The following is a 21,767-nucleotide window of genomic DNA, read 5'->3' as shown; positions in this document are numbered from 1 at the left end:
ATCACATACTGGGTCATAAATCAGGCCTCAACTGGTACAAAAAGACTAGGATCATACCATATGTATTTTCAGACCACCATGCTATAAAACTTGAAGTCAGCCATAAGAAAAAATTTTGAAAGAATACAGATACATGGAGGTTAAAGAACATCCAATGAAAGAATGAATGGGTTAACCAGGAAATCAAAGAAGAAATAAAAAAACTTCAATGAAATGAAATAAAAATGAAAACATGACAGTCTAAAACAAGATGATCCTAAGAGGACCCGAGAGGTCCTTGCAATACAAGCCTACCTCAAAAAGCAAGAAAAGTCTCAGATACACAACCTAACCTTATACCTAAAAGAGCTAGAAAAGGAATAGCAGATAAAGCCTAAAGCCTGCAGAAGAAGGAAAATAATAAATATTAGAGCAGAAATAAGCAATACAGAAAAAAGAACAAAAAACCCCAGTAGAACAGATCAATGAAACTAAGAGCTGGTTCTCTGAAATAATTAATAAAATTGATAAACTGCTAGGCCAGACTTATCAAAAAGAAAAGAGAAAGGACTCAAGTAATAAAATTATGAATGAAATAGGAGTGATTACAACCAACAGCACAGACATACAAACAATTTTAAGAGAATATTATGAAAAATTATATGCCATCAAGCTAGGCAAGTGAAGAAAGAGACAAATTCCTAGAAACATACAAAACCAAAATGAAAGAGGAAGAAATACGAGTTTGAATGGACCCATAACCAATAAGGACATTGAATCAGTAGTTAAAAATCTCCCAACAAACAAAAGCCCAGGGCCAGATGGCTTTCCAAGGGAAATCTACCAGACAATTAAAAGAGTTAATAACTATACTTCTCACAAACTGTTCCAAAAAACGTAAGTAGAAGGAAAACTTCCAAACTCATTCTACGAGGTTAGCATTACCTTGATTCCAAAACCAGACAAGGACCCCACCAAAAAGGAGAATTACAGGCCAATATCCCTCATGAACATGGATGCAAAAAATCTCAACAAGAGAAACCCAATAGTACAGTAAAAGAATTATTTGCCACAATCAAGTGGGATTTATTCCTGGGCTGTAGGGGTGGTTCAATATTTGCAAACCAATCAGGGTGATATACCACATTAATAAAAGAAAGGTTAAGAACCATATGATGCAGAAAAAGCATTTGACAAAATTTTACAGCATCCGTTCTTGATAAAAACCCTCAAAACAAAATAGGTATAGATGGAACATATCTTAACACCATAAAGGTCATATACGAAAGACCCACAGCTACTATCCTCAGTGGGGAAAAACTGAGAGCTTTTCCTCTACAGTCAGGAACAAGACAGAGATGGCCACTCTCATCATTATTATTTAAAATAGTACTGGAAGTCTTAGCTTCAGCAATCAGACATCAAAAAGAAAGAAAAGGTGCCCAAATTGGCAAGGAAGAAGTCAAACTTTCACTATTTGCATACGATGCAATACTCTTATGTAGAAAACCCAAAAGACTCCACCAAAAAATTGAAAATGAATTCAGCAAAGTTGCAGAATATAAAATCAAGGTACAGAAATTTTTTGCGTTTCTATTTACCAACAATGAATCAGCAGAAAAAGAAATCAAGGAATTGATCCCATTTACAACTGCACCAAAAACTGTACGATACCTAGGAAAAAACTTAACCAAAGAGGTAAAAGATCTGTACTCTGAAAACTTTGAAAGAAATTGACGGGGACGCAAAGAAATGGAAAAACATTCCACACTTATAGACTGGAGGAACAAACATTGTTAAAATGTCTGTTCTGCCCAAAGCAATCTGTACATTTAATGCAATTCCTATCAAAGTATTTTGCATTTTTCACAGAACTAGAACAAACAACCCTAAAATTTGTATGGAACCACAAAAGACATCAAATAGCTAAAGCAATCCTGAAAAACAAAAGCAAAGCTGGAGGCATCATGATTCTGGACTTGAAGCTCTATTACAAATCTGTTGTCATTAAGAGTATGGTACTAGTAGAAAAACAGACACATAGATCAATGGAACAGAAGAGAAAACCCAGAAATGGACCCACAACTATATGCTCAACTCATCTTTGACAAAGCAGGAAAGAATATCCAATGGAAAAAAGATAATCTCGTCAACAAATAGCGTTAGGAAAACTGGATAGCCACATGCATAAGAATGAAACTGGATCACTTTCTTATGCCACACAAAATTAGAAATGGATGAAAGACCTAAACATGAGATAGGAATAGAGGAGAAAACAGGCAGCAACCTCAGACTTTAGCCACAGCAATTTCTTACTAGACATGTCACTGAAGGCAAGGGAAATAAAAGCAAGCATGAACTACTGGGACTTTATCAAGATAAAAAGCTTCTGCACAGTGAAGGAAACAATCGACAGAACGAAAAGGTAGCCTATGGAATGGGAGAAGATATTTGTAAATGACATATTTGATAAAGGATTATTATCCAAAATCTATAGAGAGCTTATCAAACTCAACATCCCCAAAACAAATAATCCAGTTAAGAAACGGGCAGATGTGAATATATACTTTTCCAAATAAGACATCTAGATGGCTAATGGACACATGAAAAGATGCTTAACATTACTCATCATCAGGGAAACAAATCATAACCACCATCTCACACCTATCAGAATGGCTAAAATTAACAACGCAGGAAACAACAGGTGTTGGCGAGGTGGCAGAGAAAGGGAAACCCTCTATACTGCTGGTGGGAATGCAAACTGGTGCAGCCACTCTGGAGAACACTGTGGAGGTTCCTCAAAAAGTTAAAATAGAACTAACCCTATGACCCAGCAATTGTACAACTAGGATACAAAAATACTGATTTGAAGGGGTACTTGCATCCCAATGTTTATGGCAGCAGTATCAACTACAGCCAAATTATGGAAAGAGCCCAGATGTCCATACACTGATGGATGGATAAAGAAGATGTTAGGCAGACAGACAGACACACACACACACATACATACACACACAGGCATATTATTCAGCCATCAAAAAGAAACCTTACCATTTGCAATGACGTGGATGGAACTAGAGTGTATTACACTATGTGAAATAAATCAGAGAAAGATAAATACCTTATGATTTCACTCATATGTAGAATTTAAGAAACAAACAGATGAACATTTGGGAAGGCAAAAAGAGAAAGAGAGAGAAGCAGTATTCTAAGAGACTTTTAAGGATGGAGAACAAGCTGAGGGTTGACGGAGGGAAGTGCAGGGATGGGCTAAATGGATGATCAGTATTAAGGAGGTGAGCTTTTATGTTCAGCACTGGGTGCTGTATATAAGTGATGAATCACTAAATTAAAACAAACAAACAAACAAACAAAAAAACCCCCACAAAAACAAAAGGTGTCCTAAGCAAATCAATGGTAGAAGCCAGACGTGTGTGTGTGTGTGTGTGTGTGCGCGTGTGTGTGCAGTCAGGGAAGGTATTTAGCTTATTAAAGACAAGAAACCAGTTTCAGTTATTTAGAAAGTCATTTTTCACAACTAAAATGCTAAATAACCGTGTATCACTGAAATCAAAAGTACCAAGTTTTTACAAGGAGTGTGTCACTTCTGCATTTTGTTAGACTATAAAATGGAATCTTATGTAAAATATTAGTTTAATGAGCATATCATTAAAAAAGTGAAAATTTTGAAGTAAAGCATTTCACTCATGGGTACTATTACATTTTCACATTTTTAAATATAATAGCACATTTTCCTAAAATGATCATTTGTTACAACTATTACTTATATATGTGGCCAAAAAAACCCAGCCCATTTTCTACTTCTTTTTTAAAAAAACCACTGTTCTCTGTTCCTTTTCCTTTAGCCAAGTTTCTTTCCTCTCCACTTTATGGACCTTCCCCACCACCACCACATCTCAAATCAAAACCAGTAAATATAAGAAAACGGGTCCCACTGAGGAAAGAATTGGGCAGCTGTAGTAGCATCCTCAGAGAGAGACCTTAATTGGTGTAAAGAAGGTGACTAATAACCCTCTTGTCTCTTCGATCAGGCTGCAAATGGAGGTAAATGCTTCCTCCTAGCAAGCAGCCATCTAACTAGAAACAGCCATTACCACAAAAAGAAACCTTCTGTTGATGACCCTTTAACCCCTATTTACCCTGTAGGTAGCTTTGTCTCTTTTAAGATATACGAATAGAATAAATACAAGGAAATGTCAATAGAGAGGAGGAGACAGGATATTTTTCTAACCTTATGTAACTAGATGGTAAACTGGAGCAGTTTCACTTTCCTTTCTTCCTTATATTAGCTATTTTTTGAAAAGATATCAAGAAGGTTGATGTGTCCAGTGTTCTATGTTAATTATGAACATTCAAATGACTAATCACTTCCTTTATAATATTCCCAGTGTTTAAATTATTATTAGTAATAAACTTTACTCTTTACTTTTTCATTAGATAAGCAACTTCTATATGAATAAGGACAAAAAATTATTTATTTTATAATTGTCAGTCATAAATGTCACAGTTTTAGCCACTGACTCTTTCCAAGGCTTTCGGTGCATTATAACATTTTTCAGCCAAGGAAAGAGAACTATGACAGGTTTTCAAAATATGATTATTAACATACCAACATACAAATGAGGAACAATGGTACTAAATTCATTTTACACTAGGGTATTAGCTTGACATATTAACAATTAAATCCAACTCTTTAGAGGAGCATTAGATTTCATGAGTTCATAATCTAACAGTTTCCTATTTCCATTCTGGGCTTCTACATACAACAATTTATATTAATGTCTCAGGAATATGTGAATAGTGAAATATCTACTAGGGAGCCTACTGAAAAATACTAACGCTGAATGTAGCCAATGAAAGCAATTATTTCAAGCGGTAGGAGACAGACGTTTATCAGCTGGTATTTGGACTATATACATTGAAATCAGTATCACTTGTCGATTTATAGATTCAAAATAAATGCACTGAGAGGGAAAAACAGAACAAAATTAGTATTAAACTCTTTTTGATAAATCACTAACTTACATAATGGAAGGAATAAAACATAACAAGTACTTACGCATAAACACTTTTGTATTTCCCATCTTTTCCAGTACTTGAGACCAGAATTTCGTAACTATAGAGCTCTGGTACAGTAGTCTCATCTGTTTCACCATTAATGAAACTGGAAGGAGGTGACCAGGTAAGTACTACTGTCCTTGCCTGGATGTCTGAGGCCTGCAAAAACATAATATTTAAAAGCTCTTTGAAAACAACTGTAAATAATGAAATAACTGTGAATAATGAACAGTGAAAATTTAATGAGGTTTCAAGATTAAATAAAATATATCTGTATCTACTTATATAAAATGGCCCACAAATAGAAACCTGTCCATTTGTAGATGAGATATAATCTGTTATAAAAGGGTAGATGGGTTCAATAAAAATTTAAAGACCATTATAGGCCATTCAAAACTATTAGTGTAAACACCATGTACAGTTAAAAAAGAATAAAGTCCACTTGTAATGTATTGAAAAGGGTCATTTCCTTAATGTAGAAAGTGTCTTACAATAAGATAAAGAACAGAGAAAAATGAGCAAAGGTCATGGACTGACCAAAGAAATGTAAGAAATGATGTGTAAATGCATTCATAAAAATAAATGGTACACTAAAACAAGGTATCACTTTTCATCCAATAGATTAGAAGATTAAAAAGCTAGTAACATCTCCATTGTGTTAAGGTAAGGGTTTAGAGAAATGGGTTGAAGTATAATCAACATACAGTGTTATATTCTTTTCTGATGTGCAATATAGTAACTCAACAATCTGACACATTTCTAAGTGCTCACCATGGTGTGATGATGATGATGATGATTATTATTATTATTTTTTAGAGAGGGAGAGGGAAGGAAGGAGAGAGCGAGAAAGAGAGAGAGAGCAGAGAGGGAGGGCAGAGGGAGAGGGAGGGAAGGAGAGAGGGAGAAAGCAAGCAAGCAAGCAAGCAAGCAAGCAAGCAGAGAGGGAGGGCCAGAGGGAGAGGGAAAGAATCTTAAGCAGGCTTCATGCTCAAATCCAGAGCCACCCAGGTGCTCCCTTAAGTGTATTCCTAATCCCCTTTATTTACTTTACCATCCCCAAACTCATATCCCCCCTGGCAACCACCAGTTTGTTCTCTGTATTTCAGAGTCTGTTATTTGGTCTCTTTACTATTTTGTTTGCTCATTGGTTTTGTTTCTTAAATTCCACATATGAGTGAAATCATATGGTATCTGTCTTTCTCTGACTTATTTCACTTAGTATTATACCATCTAGGTCCTTCCATGTTGTTGAAAATGGTGACATTTCATTTTTTATGACCGAGTAATATTCCACTGTATATATGGTAATACACATACCACATCTTTAGTCATTCATCTATGGGTGGCTACTTGGACTGCTTCCATATCTTAGCTATTATAAATAATGCTGGAACATAGGAGTGCATATATATTTTTGAATTAGTGTTTTTGTTTTCTTTGGATAAATGCCCAGTAATGGAATTACTGCATCATATGGTAGTTCTGTTGATTTTTTGAGGAACCTCCATATGGTTTTCCACAATGGCTATACCAATTTGCATTCCCACAGAAAGTATACAAGGGCTCCCTTTTCTCCACACCCCTGCCAATGCCTGTTATTTCCTGTCTTTTTGATTTTAGCCATTCTGAGAGGTGTAAATTTTCAGCTATCTCATATTGGTCTAGTCTCAACATTTTAATTTTGCTTTTGCTGCCCTTGCCTAAGGAGACAGATGCAGAAAAACGTTCTACATCCGATGTCAAAGAAATTTCTGCCCATGTTTTTTCTTCTAGGAGTTTTATGTTTTTAGGTTTCAAGTTTAGGTCTTTAATGCATTTTGAGTTTATTTTTGAGTAACTATATTCATAATTAAATAAATGTAAATTAAAATAAGGTACCACCTTTCAACTAACACATTAGGAAGATTAAAGAGCTAGTAATAGCCACTGTGTTAATGGTTTGGAGAAATGGGCACTCTCTTAAATGTACTTAAGAGTATATACTGGTAGGATCCCTGTGTAGAGCTACTTGGGAACCATTATAAAAATTTACAATGTGCTTATAGTTCAATAATTCCATTCCTGAACTTTTTTCAGGGAAATATCCTATGAACTTACATACATAAATACATGTACTTAAGAATATTTATTGCAGCACTGTTACTAATGGCAAGAAATTGGAAGTATGAGTACAGTTTCTTAACACATTACTATGCAGGTGTTCAAAAAAGAATGAGGAAAATATTTATGTGCTGACATTTAAACATGTCCTTAATATATTGATGCTATGTAATGGGGGAAAAGGGAAGCTACAAAGCAGTATGTATGCTATGATCTCAGTTGTGTTAAAAAATTTTTTTTAAATGCACACAAGTATCTGGAAATATACTATACAAATGTACTAATTCTCACCTTTGGGGATTTTGTGCATATGTGTGGTGGGATACAGGGAGAGTTGTGAGAAAAAAACAGAAGGTGTTAGTAGTATTTTGTACATTTTGGATTACTGGAATAATTTATGCATATGTATTCTTTTATAATAAAAAAGTAATAAAGAGGGAAAAAAGCCTAAGGATTAAACTAAAGACTGGTAAGAAAGGTTATCAGATCACACCTAGATTCTAATGTAAAAGCTTGCTGTAAAATTATCTATATTTAGGGGTGTCTGGGTGACTCAGTCTGCCTTCAGCTCAGGTCATGAACCCAGGGTCCTGGGATCGAGCCCCCCATCGGGCTCTGCTCAGCAGAGCAGACCCTCTCCCACTGCCCCTGCTTATGTTCCCTCTCTCGCTGTGTCTCTCTCTGTCAAATAAATAAAATCTTAAGAAAATTATATTTAATGACTATCCCAGTGTTTCTTTTTTTTTTTTTTAAAGATTTTTTATTTATTGATTTGACAGAGAGAGAGATCACAAGTAGACAGAGAGGCAAGCAGAGAGAGAGAGAGAGGGAAGCAGGCTCCCTGCCGAGCAGAGAGCCCGATGCGGGACTCGATCCCAGGACCCTGAGATCATGACCTGAGCCTAAGGTAGCAGCTCAACCCACTGAGCCACCCAGGCGCCCCTATCCCAGTGTTTCTAAATATAAAACCACCAATCACTAGGATGAGGACCACCCCTATCTTAATGAGGCAGTATAGCAGTCTCTACACAAGCATGACATTTTCCCCTTCTCAAAGTTCTTAAAGCCTGAATAAATTTAGAAGGCTATTACTGTATATATTCTGCTTCTGTTAAAACACAGAAATATATTTTACTTACTGTCATACTACCTTAAAAATGTTTTAGTACTATGTTTCATTTACAATGTGCTTAAAATGATTCCTTGTTTTAACCATGTCCATCTGGCTATTAACCTGTAACTATAGGTTACTGTAGCTTTTGTTTTTTTTTTTTTAAAGAAACCTACTGTTTACATACATATATGTACAACCTTTCAAGTACTCTGAATTTGTATGTACTTTCAAGTATACTGTACTTGGAATCTGATTTTATGAGATTATCCTGTTACACTATGAGAACAAGTAAGTGAACAATACTCTGAAGGTAGGTCAGCCAAAAGCATGAATTGGCACCTAATTTTTGAAGTTGACTTAAAAGTATAGGTGGTAGAGAGGAACTTAAGGAGGAAGGCAAAAGACTTGCCACAATTTGCTTGATGATACTGAACTCTCAAACCTTTAGGGTCCCAGGTCTCACCTACAAGAGTTGCTGAGTGAGATGATTTATTTACCATAACTAATCAAATATAATATTTTTAAAAAGACTTTCATTTTGGAATAAATCTAAATTTACAGAAAAGTTGGGAAGATAGTAAGTATACAGAGTGCTTGTATACCCAGCTTCCTCTATTAGTATCTTACATAATAATGTAATTTTGTGAAAACTAAGAAATTAACATTGGTAGAATACTATCAGCAAAATTTCTAACTAATCTATACTTCTAACATTTAACTAAATAGACTTCCAGGATATATTGTTGAATTTAGAAAATATACTTAAAAGACAGACAGACACACTGCTAATTTCAACTTTTCTAGGAATCTGCTTTTACAGAGAAAGTCTTGATCCCAACTCAGTCTATTAAAATGGTATTTTATTACTTGCACATAAATGTTAAGGCACAAAAAAAGAAGTAATTACATTGGGGTTGCTGTGGAAAACTTCATGAGAAATGAACTTTAAATAAAATTTTAAAGGATTTGGTTGGGATATAATTTGGTAGAAGAAGAAATGGGTAATTATTATAGGAACGAGTAATTTGTTTTCCTAAGTTTATACTTATAACCTGGTGTCCAAAGAACATGTATGAGTGTGTATTTTGAAAAGCTGCTCTAGTAATTTCACTCCCATGGGAAGCACAGATTCAGGGGAAAAGAGAAACACAAAGGGCCATTAAGAAGATCACAAAGGAAAGAGGAAGACAGTCAAGTCTTGAAAACAAGAGTAATGGTTTTAAGATAGTAAGTGAGGGACAGTGTCAAACAGTGCTGGGAAGCCAAGGAGAAAAATGCAATCTGAACAATGCATAAAAATGCTGTATCTAGTGCCGGTTTCAAAAGATTATTAAAGGGTTGTAAAGAAAAGGGAGGTGGACTTCAATAAAGCTACAGTGGAATTCCTGTGTAAAGATGTAGTACCTCTGTGTGTATGTGGGAAGCTGGGGAAGAGTGGATCCTAGAAATTCTAAGTAAAAGAACTGCTAAAGCTTGGATTTCAGTTTGGCATTAAAGATAAAGAGGAAATGTAAGGTGATATTGATATTGTGATCAGGAAAACTTGGGAGAGGTATGTGATAACTGATGGATATACTGAAAGGAAACAGAGAACAAAAGGGATCTATTTAATTCAATTCCTTTTTCGTTTTGAGAAACAATGGAGAAAATAACTTAGAAAAGATTAAGAAACTGATTTTCTATAAAGTTCTAGTTGTTAGCAAAACATACAAATTTGGATATTCTTTTTTTCCCCAATTTTTTTTTTTTAAAGTAAGCTCTATGGCCAATGAATGTGGGCTTGAGCTCATGACCCCAAGATTGAGTTGCATGCTCTACCAACTGAACCATCCAGGCGACCATGAACTTGGAACATTCTTTAGGATGCCTTAGGAGATGTGGTTCTAAAGAAAGTGGTGAATAATGAGGGTAGAAAATACAGTTTGGAAATCATCTGAAATGAGTCTTTATTTGTATGCTTACTTCAGAAATAAAATTTGCCTTTTTTTTTTTTTTTTTGGTTCCTCAAATGTGTTATGTTTAGTACTTTTCAAATGTTGCTCTCTGCAATACTGTCCCCACACTAACCCTCACAGTCCACAATGTTCAACCACTACTTTTTCTTTAAATTTCAGTTCACCGGGGCACCTGGGTGGCTTAGCTGTTAAGCGTCTGCCTTTGGCTCAGGTCATGATCCCAGGGTCCTGGGATAGAGCCCCACATCACGCTCCCTGCTCTGCAGGAAGCCTGCTTCTCCCTCTCCCACTCTCCCTGCTTGTGTTCCCTTGTTTACTTTCTCTCTCTCTGTCAAATAAATAAATAAATAAATAATCTTATAAAAAATAAATTTCAGTTCATCATCCTTCCTTAGTGAAATTTCTTTTAACATCCTGTCAAGGCCTAGTTCCCCTATTATTATATATTCTTATAGCACTGTATCTCTGTTCTGGCACTCCACAGATATAATCTTACATTTATTCCATGACTTAATCTACTAACAAAAGTTCTGAAAGCAGGGGCCATGCCTATCTATTTCCAGCATTCAGCACAGCATATGGCATTTTATTAGTGGTCAAATATTTACAGAGTAAGTGATACATTTATTTTGGTGCTCTAAATGAACAAGAGCATGCAAAAACAACTACACACACACAAACACACACACACACAAACACACACACAGATATACACACACACCCCTAACCTATACTTCACAGCTCACAAGTAATTTAGTAAAGATAGAAACAAAATGAACAAAAAAAAAAAAGCAAAACCAAACCAACAACATGACTTTTTTCTATGACACAGGACTTATTTTACAAAATTACATCTTCCTTATAATACTGGGCAAGAAAATCTTTAAAAGAACTGTTTTAAGATTTATGGCCTGAAAAATAATGCTTTTGATATTAGAGACTGTAACAAGTAAATGCTGCTAGTATAAACTATTATTTCATTCAAATACCAATTCTATTAAGGCTTGAAAATTCTTTTTATTAATCTAGTGATATACATTTGGATAGACATAGATTTTGGAAAGCTATTGACTGAATTTCTTATCAAACCTGCTCTTGCTTCAGTTTACTCATCTGTAAGATAGGGAAAAGAGTACACAATAGGTTGTTCTAGAAATTAAATAATGCATATGTTTTCAAAGTACCCTGAACAGAGTCTGACACTAAGTAAACTTGTATTAGCTATTATTATGAAATAATTCTGTGTAGGTTTACATTAATTTACATGTATAAGCTTAATTTTTTCAGAGACCTCAGATTAGAATGGAAGAAAACTAGAGCATCCAAATCTATTTAGGTAGAAAAAGTAGAAACCATAATACTTATTAGATAAGTACTTATTAGATAGACTTATTAGGTAAGTGACTGGCTTATTTCAATTTCCTAACATGGTATAAAATTAAAGATAAGCTTTTGTGGAGAGGGTAGTAAGAGAGTAACAACAACTTTTCTAATCTGTTTCCATACAAGAATAAAGCAAAGTATTTTTTTGTAACTTAGCACAAGATATTTTACCATGGATTTTTTTTTTTTTTTTTTTTTTGCAGGGAAGAGATAGAAGGTTTTGTTTTGTAAATCAAGAAATATTTTTATCAATGTTTAATAAATGGGCTTATCCTGCCCGAGAAAGCCCTGTCATCTGCTTTCACTGTATCTTACACTTCTCCTTCCTCCACTGCACTATGTTCCAATAAACATAGTCTATTGGGTCTATCTGGCAAACTTGCCAGGATTATTCCTGCTTTCCCTCTTCCATTCCTTCCAACTTTTTCAACTTTTCTAACCCTTCAGAGGCTCAGAGAAGGTTTTCCTGATTGCTGTATTTAATGTAATTCCGCTCTCCTCAGTAATGCATCACATTACCCTATTTCTGTAAAAACTCTTTTTACTATTACATATGATTTGGTTTATATTTGCTTTTTATTTATTGATATATAATAGGATCTCAATAAGTATTTTGATTGGTTGTCATGGCAATACTGTGACTGACTGAGCAACTATGCAGCTCTTGAAAGAATAATATGATGACACAGATTGCTAAGGCACAGCACAATGAAAAAAGCCTGCCACAGAACAAAAGGGTACAGTATGATCCCTTTTTCATAAAAAGACAATAGAAAAAATATATTCCGATGGACGAACACATACAAATAAAGTGAAATTGGAAACCAAACTGTTAGGTAGGACTAAATCAGAGGAGTGGGTAACAGGAATTTATTTCTACTCCCTATATGCGTGTATTACTTACATATTTCACCATAAAGGAGTTCACACATAACTAATAAAATAAAAATTTAATCTTAATTACTGACACATCTATTAGCTTACTTTTTTTTTTTTTTAAGATTTTAAAAATTTATTTGACAGAGAGAGATCACAAGTAGATGGAGAGGCAAGCAGAGAGAGAGAGAGGGAAGCAGGCTCCCTGCTGAGCAAAGAGCCCGATGCGGGACTTGATCCCAGGTCCCTGAGATCATGACCTGAGCCGAAGGCAGCAGCTTAACCCACTGAGCCACCCAGGCGCCCCTATTAGCTTACTTTTAAAATGGAGTGAAGTTACAGCTCCTAAAGCAGAGAAAGAAAAATGGCTAATCTGAGTAACTGCGACATTTTGGTTTTTCCTTCTAGTTTTTTTCCTTTTTCTAAAAAGTCTTTCCTTAAGTGGCTGGTTAGCTCAGTTGGTTAGAGCGTGGTGCTGATAAAGCCTTTCATTTATAAGACTGTAATCATGGTATCTAAATAATTTGATCACTAGCACTGTTCCCTACAATAGCATATTTGAATGTTTTTGGTCTTCAAAAATCATATTTTTAAATGATTAAAATATTCTGTCCGTAAAAATATAACTTATGAATTCTTTGTTTTATTTTTATTAATATTAGTGCTGCAAAAAACATTTTTTGTTTGTGAGGCTTTTTATTAAGACATGAGACCTCATGGTTTCAGAGAAGTGTAATTTTGATTACTAGTAAAAAACACTTTGGGGTCTTAATGGGTTTAAAAAAGTTCAATTTGTATAAGTTCTTAAAATTAATCTTTTGTCAAATCTGATGCAAGTATTTTTCCTATTAAGATCTTAGCCTTTATTTAGGTTATTTAAAAAATAAGCAGAAAATTTTATGTAGCCAGGTTTGCTGCCTGCCTTTTGCTGATTTTATTTCTTCTATTACATGTACACTTACAAAGGGTTGGGAAATACAAACCTCTTCTATAGTAACTCTTTTTGCCTCTGGAGTTAACTGAATATATTTTTTATGGAAATCATATAGATGGATTTTTAAAAAACTGATAATCAGTTGTACCCACAGTATTTATTACATCTTTGTTTGTTCCAATGATTTTCAATGCCATTCAGCATACATTAAATCCTAGTTTAAGAAATGAACTGACTGAATATTTTGTTTCACTAAAAACAATTTTTTCTTACGTTAGATCTACATTGATCCATTATCGATATCATATTTTTACAGTTTTTCTTTTCTTTTCTTCTTATTTATTTATTTATTTTTTAAATATTTTATTTATTTATTTGACAGAGAGAGATCACAGGTAGGCAGAGAGACAGGCAGAGACAGAGGAGGAAGCAGGCTCCCTGTGGAGCAGAGAGCCAGATGCGGGGCTTGATCCCAGGACCCTGGGATCATGACCTGAGCTGAAGGCAGAGGCTTTAACCCACTGAGCCACCCAGGTGCCCCTCTTTTTTTTAATTTAAGTAATCTCTACACTCATGTGGGGCTTGAACTTACGACCACAAGATTAAGAGTCATGTGTTCTTCCGACTGAGCCAGTCTGGTGCCCCTGATATAATTAAGTTTTAAGCAAGGCCTGAACTAGAATACACCAAAATCCTACGTGAATACTACTTAATATAAATGTTAAGAAAATACATGCAATACTTACCACTGGCTTGACAATGTTGGAGAGAAGTGCTTCAAAAGCTTTAGTTTCTTCATCTTTTTCTAAAAAAGAGAAAGAAAAAAAAAGATTATTTAAAAAATGAACTTAAATATAATCATCCCTCTCTTTCCACAATATGTCTTCTGAAACTATGTTGGTAATCTGAGATTTTTTATTTCCTAATTTTTACTTTAGTTCATATTCAGCAGTTTGTAGTTCTTCAAGATTCTTCTGCTTTAGTTTCTATTTTCATTTTAACTGTGATCCCTAATTATAATGCCACTATATATATCTGAACCAGTCACTAAGTTTTTCTTATACCAAGTATATTTTTATTCACAGCTGTAAAAAATACTCTCCAGAATTCTCATTCTCCAATCTCCTACCTCTTAATAGTTAACAAGTTAAATGAGTAGTTCCTTCTTCCCTCCCCCCCCTTTTTTTTTAAAGATTTATTTATTTATTTGAGAGACAGTGAACACATGGGGTAGGGTTTAAGAGGCAGACAGAATCTTCAGCAGATCCTCGCTGAGTGTGGAGCCTGACGTGGGGCTTGATCCCATGATCCCAAGGTCATGACTTGAGCTAAAACCAAGAGTTGGACGCTCAGCTGACTGAGCCACCCAAATACCCAAGTATTTGTGTCTTGGCAGGTCTTAACTGTAGTTCCCAAAATAAGAATGTAATTGACTTGACTATAACTTATATTCAAACCGATAAATCTGTAACTTTATCTTAAGTCCTGTAAAATATCAGTACTGAAAAAGATTCATCAGAAGGTCTCAAAAATATGGGAGAACATTTGTTAATATAAAGGTTAATGGGCGCCTGGGTGGCTCAGATGGTTAAGCGTCTGCCTTTGGCTCAGGTCATGATTCCAGGGTCCTGGGATTGAGTCCCGCATCTAGCTCCCTGCTCAGCGGGGTGTCTGTTTCTCACTCCTCCTCTGCTCCCACTGCTTGTGCTCTCTCAAATTCTCGGTCAATAAAAATAAAATCTTTAATATAAATATTAATGTACTAACCATGAAGCTATTAAAGCATTAAAATGTATTGGTGGGGAATGGAAATTATAAAGAAAAGGAAGTAGTGCTCAGAGTTCATATGGTAGAAGTCACAGGTTAGGGGAAAGGTCCAGGGAAATAAGGGGATTTTAAGAAAAAAGAACTTCTGAAGAAAGCAATGAAGAATACTCATTCCTATAGAGTATATAGATCAATTAGTGAATGACATAATGAGTTGCTCTCAGGGACTATAAATAAAGAAGTTAGCAGAAATAAAGAGTTTTGATAAAAACCAGCAGAGCCATGTCAAAGGGACCAGAAAAAGAGGAAAATGAATCTGGATGAACTTTACCAGGGTTTTTCTTTCAACGAATTTCTCTTAGGTAGTAAAATCTGCCATTTAGATGAAATTACTAATTGAGCTTTCAAAAATTGCAAAAAGAAGTACCCTGGTAACAATTTAGGTTCTAAAACTTCTCACATTTAGGAAGGGTTGTTAAAAATAGTTTATCTGGAGCATGATGAAATAATTGAAAGAATATCTTTATAGTTGATTAAATAATGATGAAAAGTACCAACAGGAATAGATGAGTATTTTAAGTAGTTACCTTCTACTTCTGTATCAATTTGTGCACCACCTTTCCCTTTTCCTGACTTATTCTTTGCTGATCCTACGTTTACACCACTAGCATTCTGCCCTTTTGTAAGCCCATTATGTTCATTTATGGGAGAAGGGCATTTCTGGGGTGAAGATGGTGGACTGCTCATTTTATCTTTCTGTGTTCCTTGGCGATCCTTTAATTTTTTCTGCAAACGTTCATATGTTTTACTAGATCTTTCATCTCTAAAGTTGGACCTTCCATGTGTAGAGTGAGCATCTAGGAAGAAATAAAAATATTTTAAAACATTATTTACTCCAAATACATTTATGACATAAGAAAGGAATGGGAAATAAATCTATTATGTTGCATAAAAACTATTATAAAATATTTTAAAGAATAATTCTGCAAAACAAAGCTATTTCTGTTTATCTACTGACAGAACCAAATTTTTTGATAATTATATATATAAAATACATTTACAGAGACATTGCTTTTCTTCATCTTTTTCCAATTAACTCTTAACCTCCACAGAAGCAGCTGATTACAACATCATTAAGTTATGATAATCATAATTGAGTTAAGAACTGAAATGAACTGTGCACAGTTCTTTTTCTTTTACTCTTTTGTAATCATCACTTTTAGCATCTCTTTCAACTTCAAACATATAATGGAGGTAAACAGAAAACCACCACCTGCCTAAATTCTCTTATGACTCAACGAAACAAAACAAAACAGCCCATAAAAAACCAAACTGGATCATCACTGAAAAATAGTTATAGGAGTTAATAAAAAGAAATAAGTAGGATTGTTTACTAAGAACAGAGTCTAGGTACAAAACACTGTATCTCTGGATATCAAAAACTCAAAGTTGTGATTTAGAAGAATGTATTTATTCTAATAAGAGTCACATAGCACTATAATAAAATCAATACACTTCATAAATACCGTTACCTGTCCCAGAGTTTATTTTTATTTTAAATTTAAAATCTGTAATGAGAAAAATATTTTTTAAAAAGCCTAAAAAAATCTCAATAAAGTTTTAACTTATCAGTGTTTTAAGAAAATTAATACAGTATTTTTGAAATAGTACTAGAAGGATATGTACAATAATACTAGAATAAAAAACACAGGAATTTGAGTATCTACATATAGAAGAATGAGTCTGGACACCTACCTCACACCATATACAAAAATTAAGATAAATCAAACACCTAAATGTAGGAGGTAAGACTATTAAGTTCATAGAAAGAAACACAGGTGTCAATATATATGGCTTTGGTTTAGGTAATAGTTTCTTAGGACCAAAAGCATAAGCTATCCAAGAAAAATCAGATTTCACCAAAATTTTTCTTTTCTGCATTAAAGGATACCATTGAGAAAGTAAAAAGACAATGTAATAGAAAATATCTGTATATCATATATCTGCTAAGGGACTTGAATCCGTATTTTATCAAAACTCTTAAAACTTAACAATAAAAAGGCAAATAACCTAACTAAAAAAAAATGGATGCAGGATCTGAATAGACATCTCTCCAAAGAAGATACACAAATAGCTAATAAAGCTAATGAAAAGGTGTTCAACATCAGTAATGAGAAATAAGCAAATCAAAACCACAATGAGACACAAGTTCACATTCACCATAATGGTTAGAATCAAAAGACAGTAACAAGTTTTATCAAGGATATGGAGAATTTAGAACCCTCACATATTGCTTGTGGGAATATAAAATGGTGCAGTCACTAGGGAAAATGGTTTTTATGCCTTTTCAGTAAGTTAAACATAGAATTACTATATAAGCCAGCAATTCTACTTTTAGGAATCTCTCAGAATTGAAAACATGTCTACATAAAAACTTGTATACAACTGTCAAAGCATCATTATTAATATTTCATAATGGATAAAAAGTAGAAACAACTCAAATGTCCATCAATTAATACATGGATAAACAAAATTATATCCCTATAACGTAATATTTTCAGCCATACAGAGGAATGGAGTACTGATTATGCTAAACTTTTGAACTAAGCCTTAAAAAAATAGCCCAAGTGAAAAAAAGCTAGACATAAAAGCCAACATATTGTATGAACATTTATATTAAATATATATATTGTGCATATATTTATATGAAAGAGCCAGAATCTCCTTTTCATGAAGGCTGCTCCTAGTTATAAAACTATCATTATTAGGATCTAGTAGTAGACACTTTGGCTTATAAACTCACACACAGTAGGATTCTTGTTTTTCATCACTGGATAGCTAGTTTTTAGATTTGTACCCCCTGTGGATTTGTATTTTTCACTTTCCTTCACAACACTGTGAATCATATCCAAGTATTCTAATATCCCCTTCTGAATAACAAAGGATTTTAACAACGTGAAATAGCAACAGTTATAACATCTAGCTTTTTAAAATAATTTTCTCAAATACCTTTTTAAAAATAAGTCATAATTAACAGTAAAGAAAATAGAAGGATGAGAGTGATTTGTAATATAAACTCTTGCTACTCAAGTTTTCACCGGGCCACTTCAATGAGCCTCACCTGGGAATTTGTCAGAGATGCAAAACCCAAACCCTATCCAGACCTACAGAATCAATGTGTTACTTGGGCAAGAGAAGTTTGAAAAATATATAAGATATATGACATAATATATATTTATTACTTATAGGCTGTGCTGTAGAATTAAAATTCTGTTTTAGAGTTATTCTATAAGTTTACTAAACATTAATGATAGGTACTGCTAAGAGAGAGTGATGGGTAAGACATTTAGTTGTCAGGAGATGCGTAGTCAAATAAGGGAGAAAGACATACGAATTTAAAAAAAAATCAAATTGTGTTAAGTTCTGTGAAAGAAACAGGTTTCAGTGTGAGAGACTGATAAGGTAAGGTCACAGAGGATCGCTCTGAAAGCTGAAATCCAAAGGGAAAAAAAAAGGAGCCTTCCACAGAAAAGGAAAAGAGTATTCCTGGCAGAGAGAACATCATGTGCAGGGCACTGAGGCAAAAAGAATTTGGAGGTTTTGAAAAACTGAAGGGGAGTGGGGTGGGACAAGTGGGACAAAGCAGTCAGAGGCCACAGGGGATGGCCTTGTGAAGGCCAGTACATTGTAAGCAAGGTCAATTTTGGCCCCCATGGTCATTCGGCAATGTCTGGAGATATTTTTAGTTGTCACAACTGGTTGAGGATGGGAGGGGCGGTAGGAGTTGTATGCTATTGGCATCTGGTAGGGCATGGCTTCTCCTGAATATCCTACAATGCACAGTTTTGTATTGTGAAACACACACTTACCGATTCTCAAATATCAAGAGTGCAGACATGGAAAAATCCTGGTCTAGTAGAAGGTTCAGGATTTTATTCTAAATGTAATGAGAAGTTACTGAAATCTTTTAAATATGAGAATGGTTTGACTTATATTTTAAATAATAACTCAGGCTAAGCCTGGATGGCTGGGGGCAAGAATGACAGCAGAAAACCAACTGGAAGGCAGCTGCTGCTGCAGTTATCCTGACAAGAGCTAAGAGTGGACAAGATTTGAGTAGCAGTGGAAAAAAGTAGATAAAATTTGGAAACTTCTGAAAATAAAACTGATACCAACTGATGTGGGGGTTAAAGAAGGAAGAATAAATTTGATCATGTGGTTTTCACTTGAGCAAACGGAGTAGACAGTTCTACCATGTATCAAGATGAAGATGACAGAAAAGCAGACTACATAATTGAGATTTATGTTTTAGAAACAATGTAACTGATATGCATGAGGCATTTCTGTGGTTATTAAGAAGTCAGAGGTGAGGCTGTCGCTGGAGACACAAATGTGAGACCTGTCAGTATACAGATGGTATTTAAATACATAGGAAAGAATAAGATAATTATTTGGTGTATGTGTGGTTGTCTATTCTTCCCAGCAATTTATTAGCTCCCTGGGGTCCATGCTTAGAGGTCTTGTTTCCTCCCCTACCTCTCTCCCCAGTCCTTTATAGAACCCAGCAACTTTGGTAAGTGGCATCACAACCTTAAATATTTAACAACAGTATGATTGTTCCTGGCTGAAAATTTCTCTCAGAGTCTAGTTGGCAGAAGAGAGAAAAAAAGTTCTTGTTTGAACATGTCCCCACTAAATATCGCTGCACGATGTAAGTTCTTTTTCCTCTTTGATTTTGTTTACTTTTTTGCCTTGAGGGATAATCATGAGGATGAAATACTTAACATAGTGCTTGGGTCAGAGAACATGATTGTGGTATTGTTACTGTTTGGTCATTTCTTTTATATAATAGGAGGAAAGCATCTATTATATATCCAAGTAAAGAGGAACTATCTCCACAAGACAGGAATATTTTTAGATGTCTTACCTACATCTCCATATACTTGTGAAGATTGATACTGTGGCAAATACTGTGTGGCCATGTCTCCAGCTCCAGTCACTGGTGAGTACATATGGCGTGGTGGAGGGGGCATCATGGTTGGGACAGGAATGAAACCAGGCAGAGGAGGATGTGGGGAACGGTGTATGACTGTGTGACTACCCGGATGAAACTCTGGTGCCTGAGGAACCACAACAACTCTTCGAACACCATTGTCTTCAATAACCTACAAAATGAACATTAAACATTTCTTGCATAAGATGTAAGCAATTTTTTGATACAGGTTAGAGTAAGAATTTTTATACCATTAGAAGTTAAATTAAGAAATTTTACAGAATATGAATTATTAAATACACTAAATACATATACATAAGTACTGAACAACATGAAGTAGTTTTTGTTATACAATGCAATATAAATCTTAAATCAATGATGAGATTAGCTAAATAATAATAAAAACAATGAGCCACAATATTAGGTATTTACTTTTGTGTTATGTGCATTTACTGATGCATTAAAAATGAAGGGAGATTCAAAGGAATTTTTGGTTTTAACACAACGAGGGGGCGCCTGGGTGGCTCAGTCAGTTAAGCAGCTGCCTTGGGCTCAGGTCATATTCTCAAGAGTCCTGGGATTGAGCCCTGCAATATGTCTGGTTCCCTGCTCAGTGGGGAGTCTGCTTCTCCCCTCTCTCTGCCCCTTGCCCTGCTCCTGCACTCATGCTCTCGTTGTCTCTCAATAAATAAATAGAATCTTAAAAAAAAAAAAGCACACACACAATAGGGTCAGGAATTAATTTGCTTCCCCATACTATGGATGGGGGTGGGGGATATAAGCTATAGAAAGAACACAAACTGTGAAGTAGAAATGGGGAAAAAACTGGATCCAGATTTCTAAGATCAACCATATATTGCATTTAAGAACAAAATTCTTACAAACATTACCTGGACAATTTTAACAGCTAAAGATCTTTTCAAGGGAGACGAACACCTAATATATTAATTCCCAGTTAAGTATCTGTGGCTTTCAGTTTTAGAAATTACACATCTTTAAAAGGTTTTTATTTTAATTCCAGTTGGTTAACATACAGTGTAATATTATATTCTGGTGTAAAATAATAGTGTTTTAACACTTCCATAGAACATCCAATGCTCACTACAACACATGTACTCCTATCCCCACTACTTGTTTAACCCATCCCCCTTGCCCACCTCCCCCTATGGTAACCATCAGTGTGTTCTCCATAATTACCTGTTTCTTGGTTTGCCTCTCTGTTTTTTCTCTATTTGCTCATTTGTTTAATTCCACATATGAGTGAAGGCATATAGCATTTGTCTTTCCCTGACTTATTTCACTCAGTATAACACTCCAGCTCCATCCACATCATTGCAAATGGCAAGATTTCATTCATTTTTATGGTTGAGTAATATTCCATTGTATACATATATAAAATCTTTTTGTCTCTCAGATCTAGGATTAGGGTTCAGTTTGGGACAGAATAATAGTTAGGGTTAGGGACCGTGTGAGGGTATGTGCTTAACCCTAACCCCTAACCCTAACCCTAAAATTATCCCTCTGCAGAGGTTTCTGAACTGCAGGGTAATAGGCACATACCCTCACACGGTCCCTAAACCTAACTGT

The 21,767-nt window shown here is 34.8% G+C and overlaps 1 protein-coding gene across 7 annotated transcripts in view; it reads right to left on the bottom strand.

Moving 5' to 3' along the window:
- FNDC3A (fibronectin type III domain containing 3A) overlaps positions 1 to 21,767 on the bottom strand; it is a 178,205-nt gene that overhangs the window by 47,732 nt on the left and 108,706 nt on the right. For all 7 annotated transcript variants that reach the window (XM_032874034.1, XM_032874032.1, XM_032874035.1 and 4 more), the window contains 4 exons: positions 20,115 to 20,352; positions 15,775 to 16,044; positions 14,167 to 14,225; positions 5,060 to 5,217 (listed from right to left, as the gene is read on the bottom strand). In XM_032874034.1, coding sequence (XP_032729925.1) covers positions 5,060 to 5,217; positions 14,167 to 14,225; positions 15,775 to 16,044; positions 20,115 to 20,352 — 725 coding nt within the window. The remainder of the gene's footprint in view (positions 1 to 5,059; positions 5,218 to 14,166; positions 14,226 to 15,774; positions 16,045 to 20,114; positions 20,353 to 21,767) is intronic.

This window comes from Lontra canadensis, unplaced genomic scaffold, assembly GCF_010015895.1.
Source record: "Lontra canadensis isolate GAN:19392208 unplaced genomic scaffold, GSC_riverotter_1.0 scaffold51, whole genome shotgun sequence".
NCBI lineage: Eukaryota > Metazoa > Chordata > Mammalia > Carnivora > Mustelidae > Lontra > Lontra canadensis.
The sequence above is the reverse complement of the archived record's forward strand: the minus strand, read 5'-3'. Positions and strand labels throughout refer to the sequence as shown.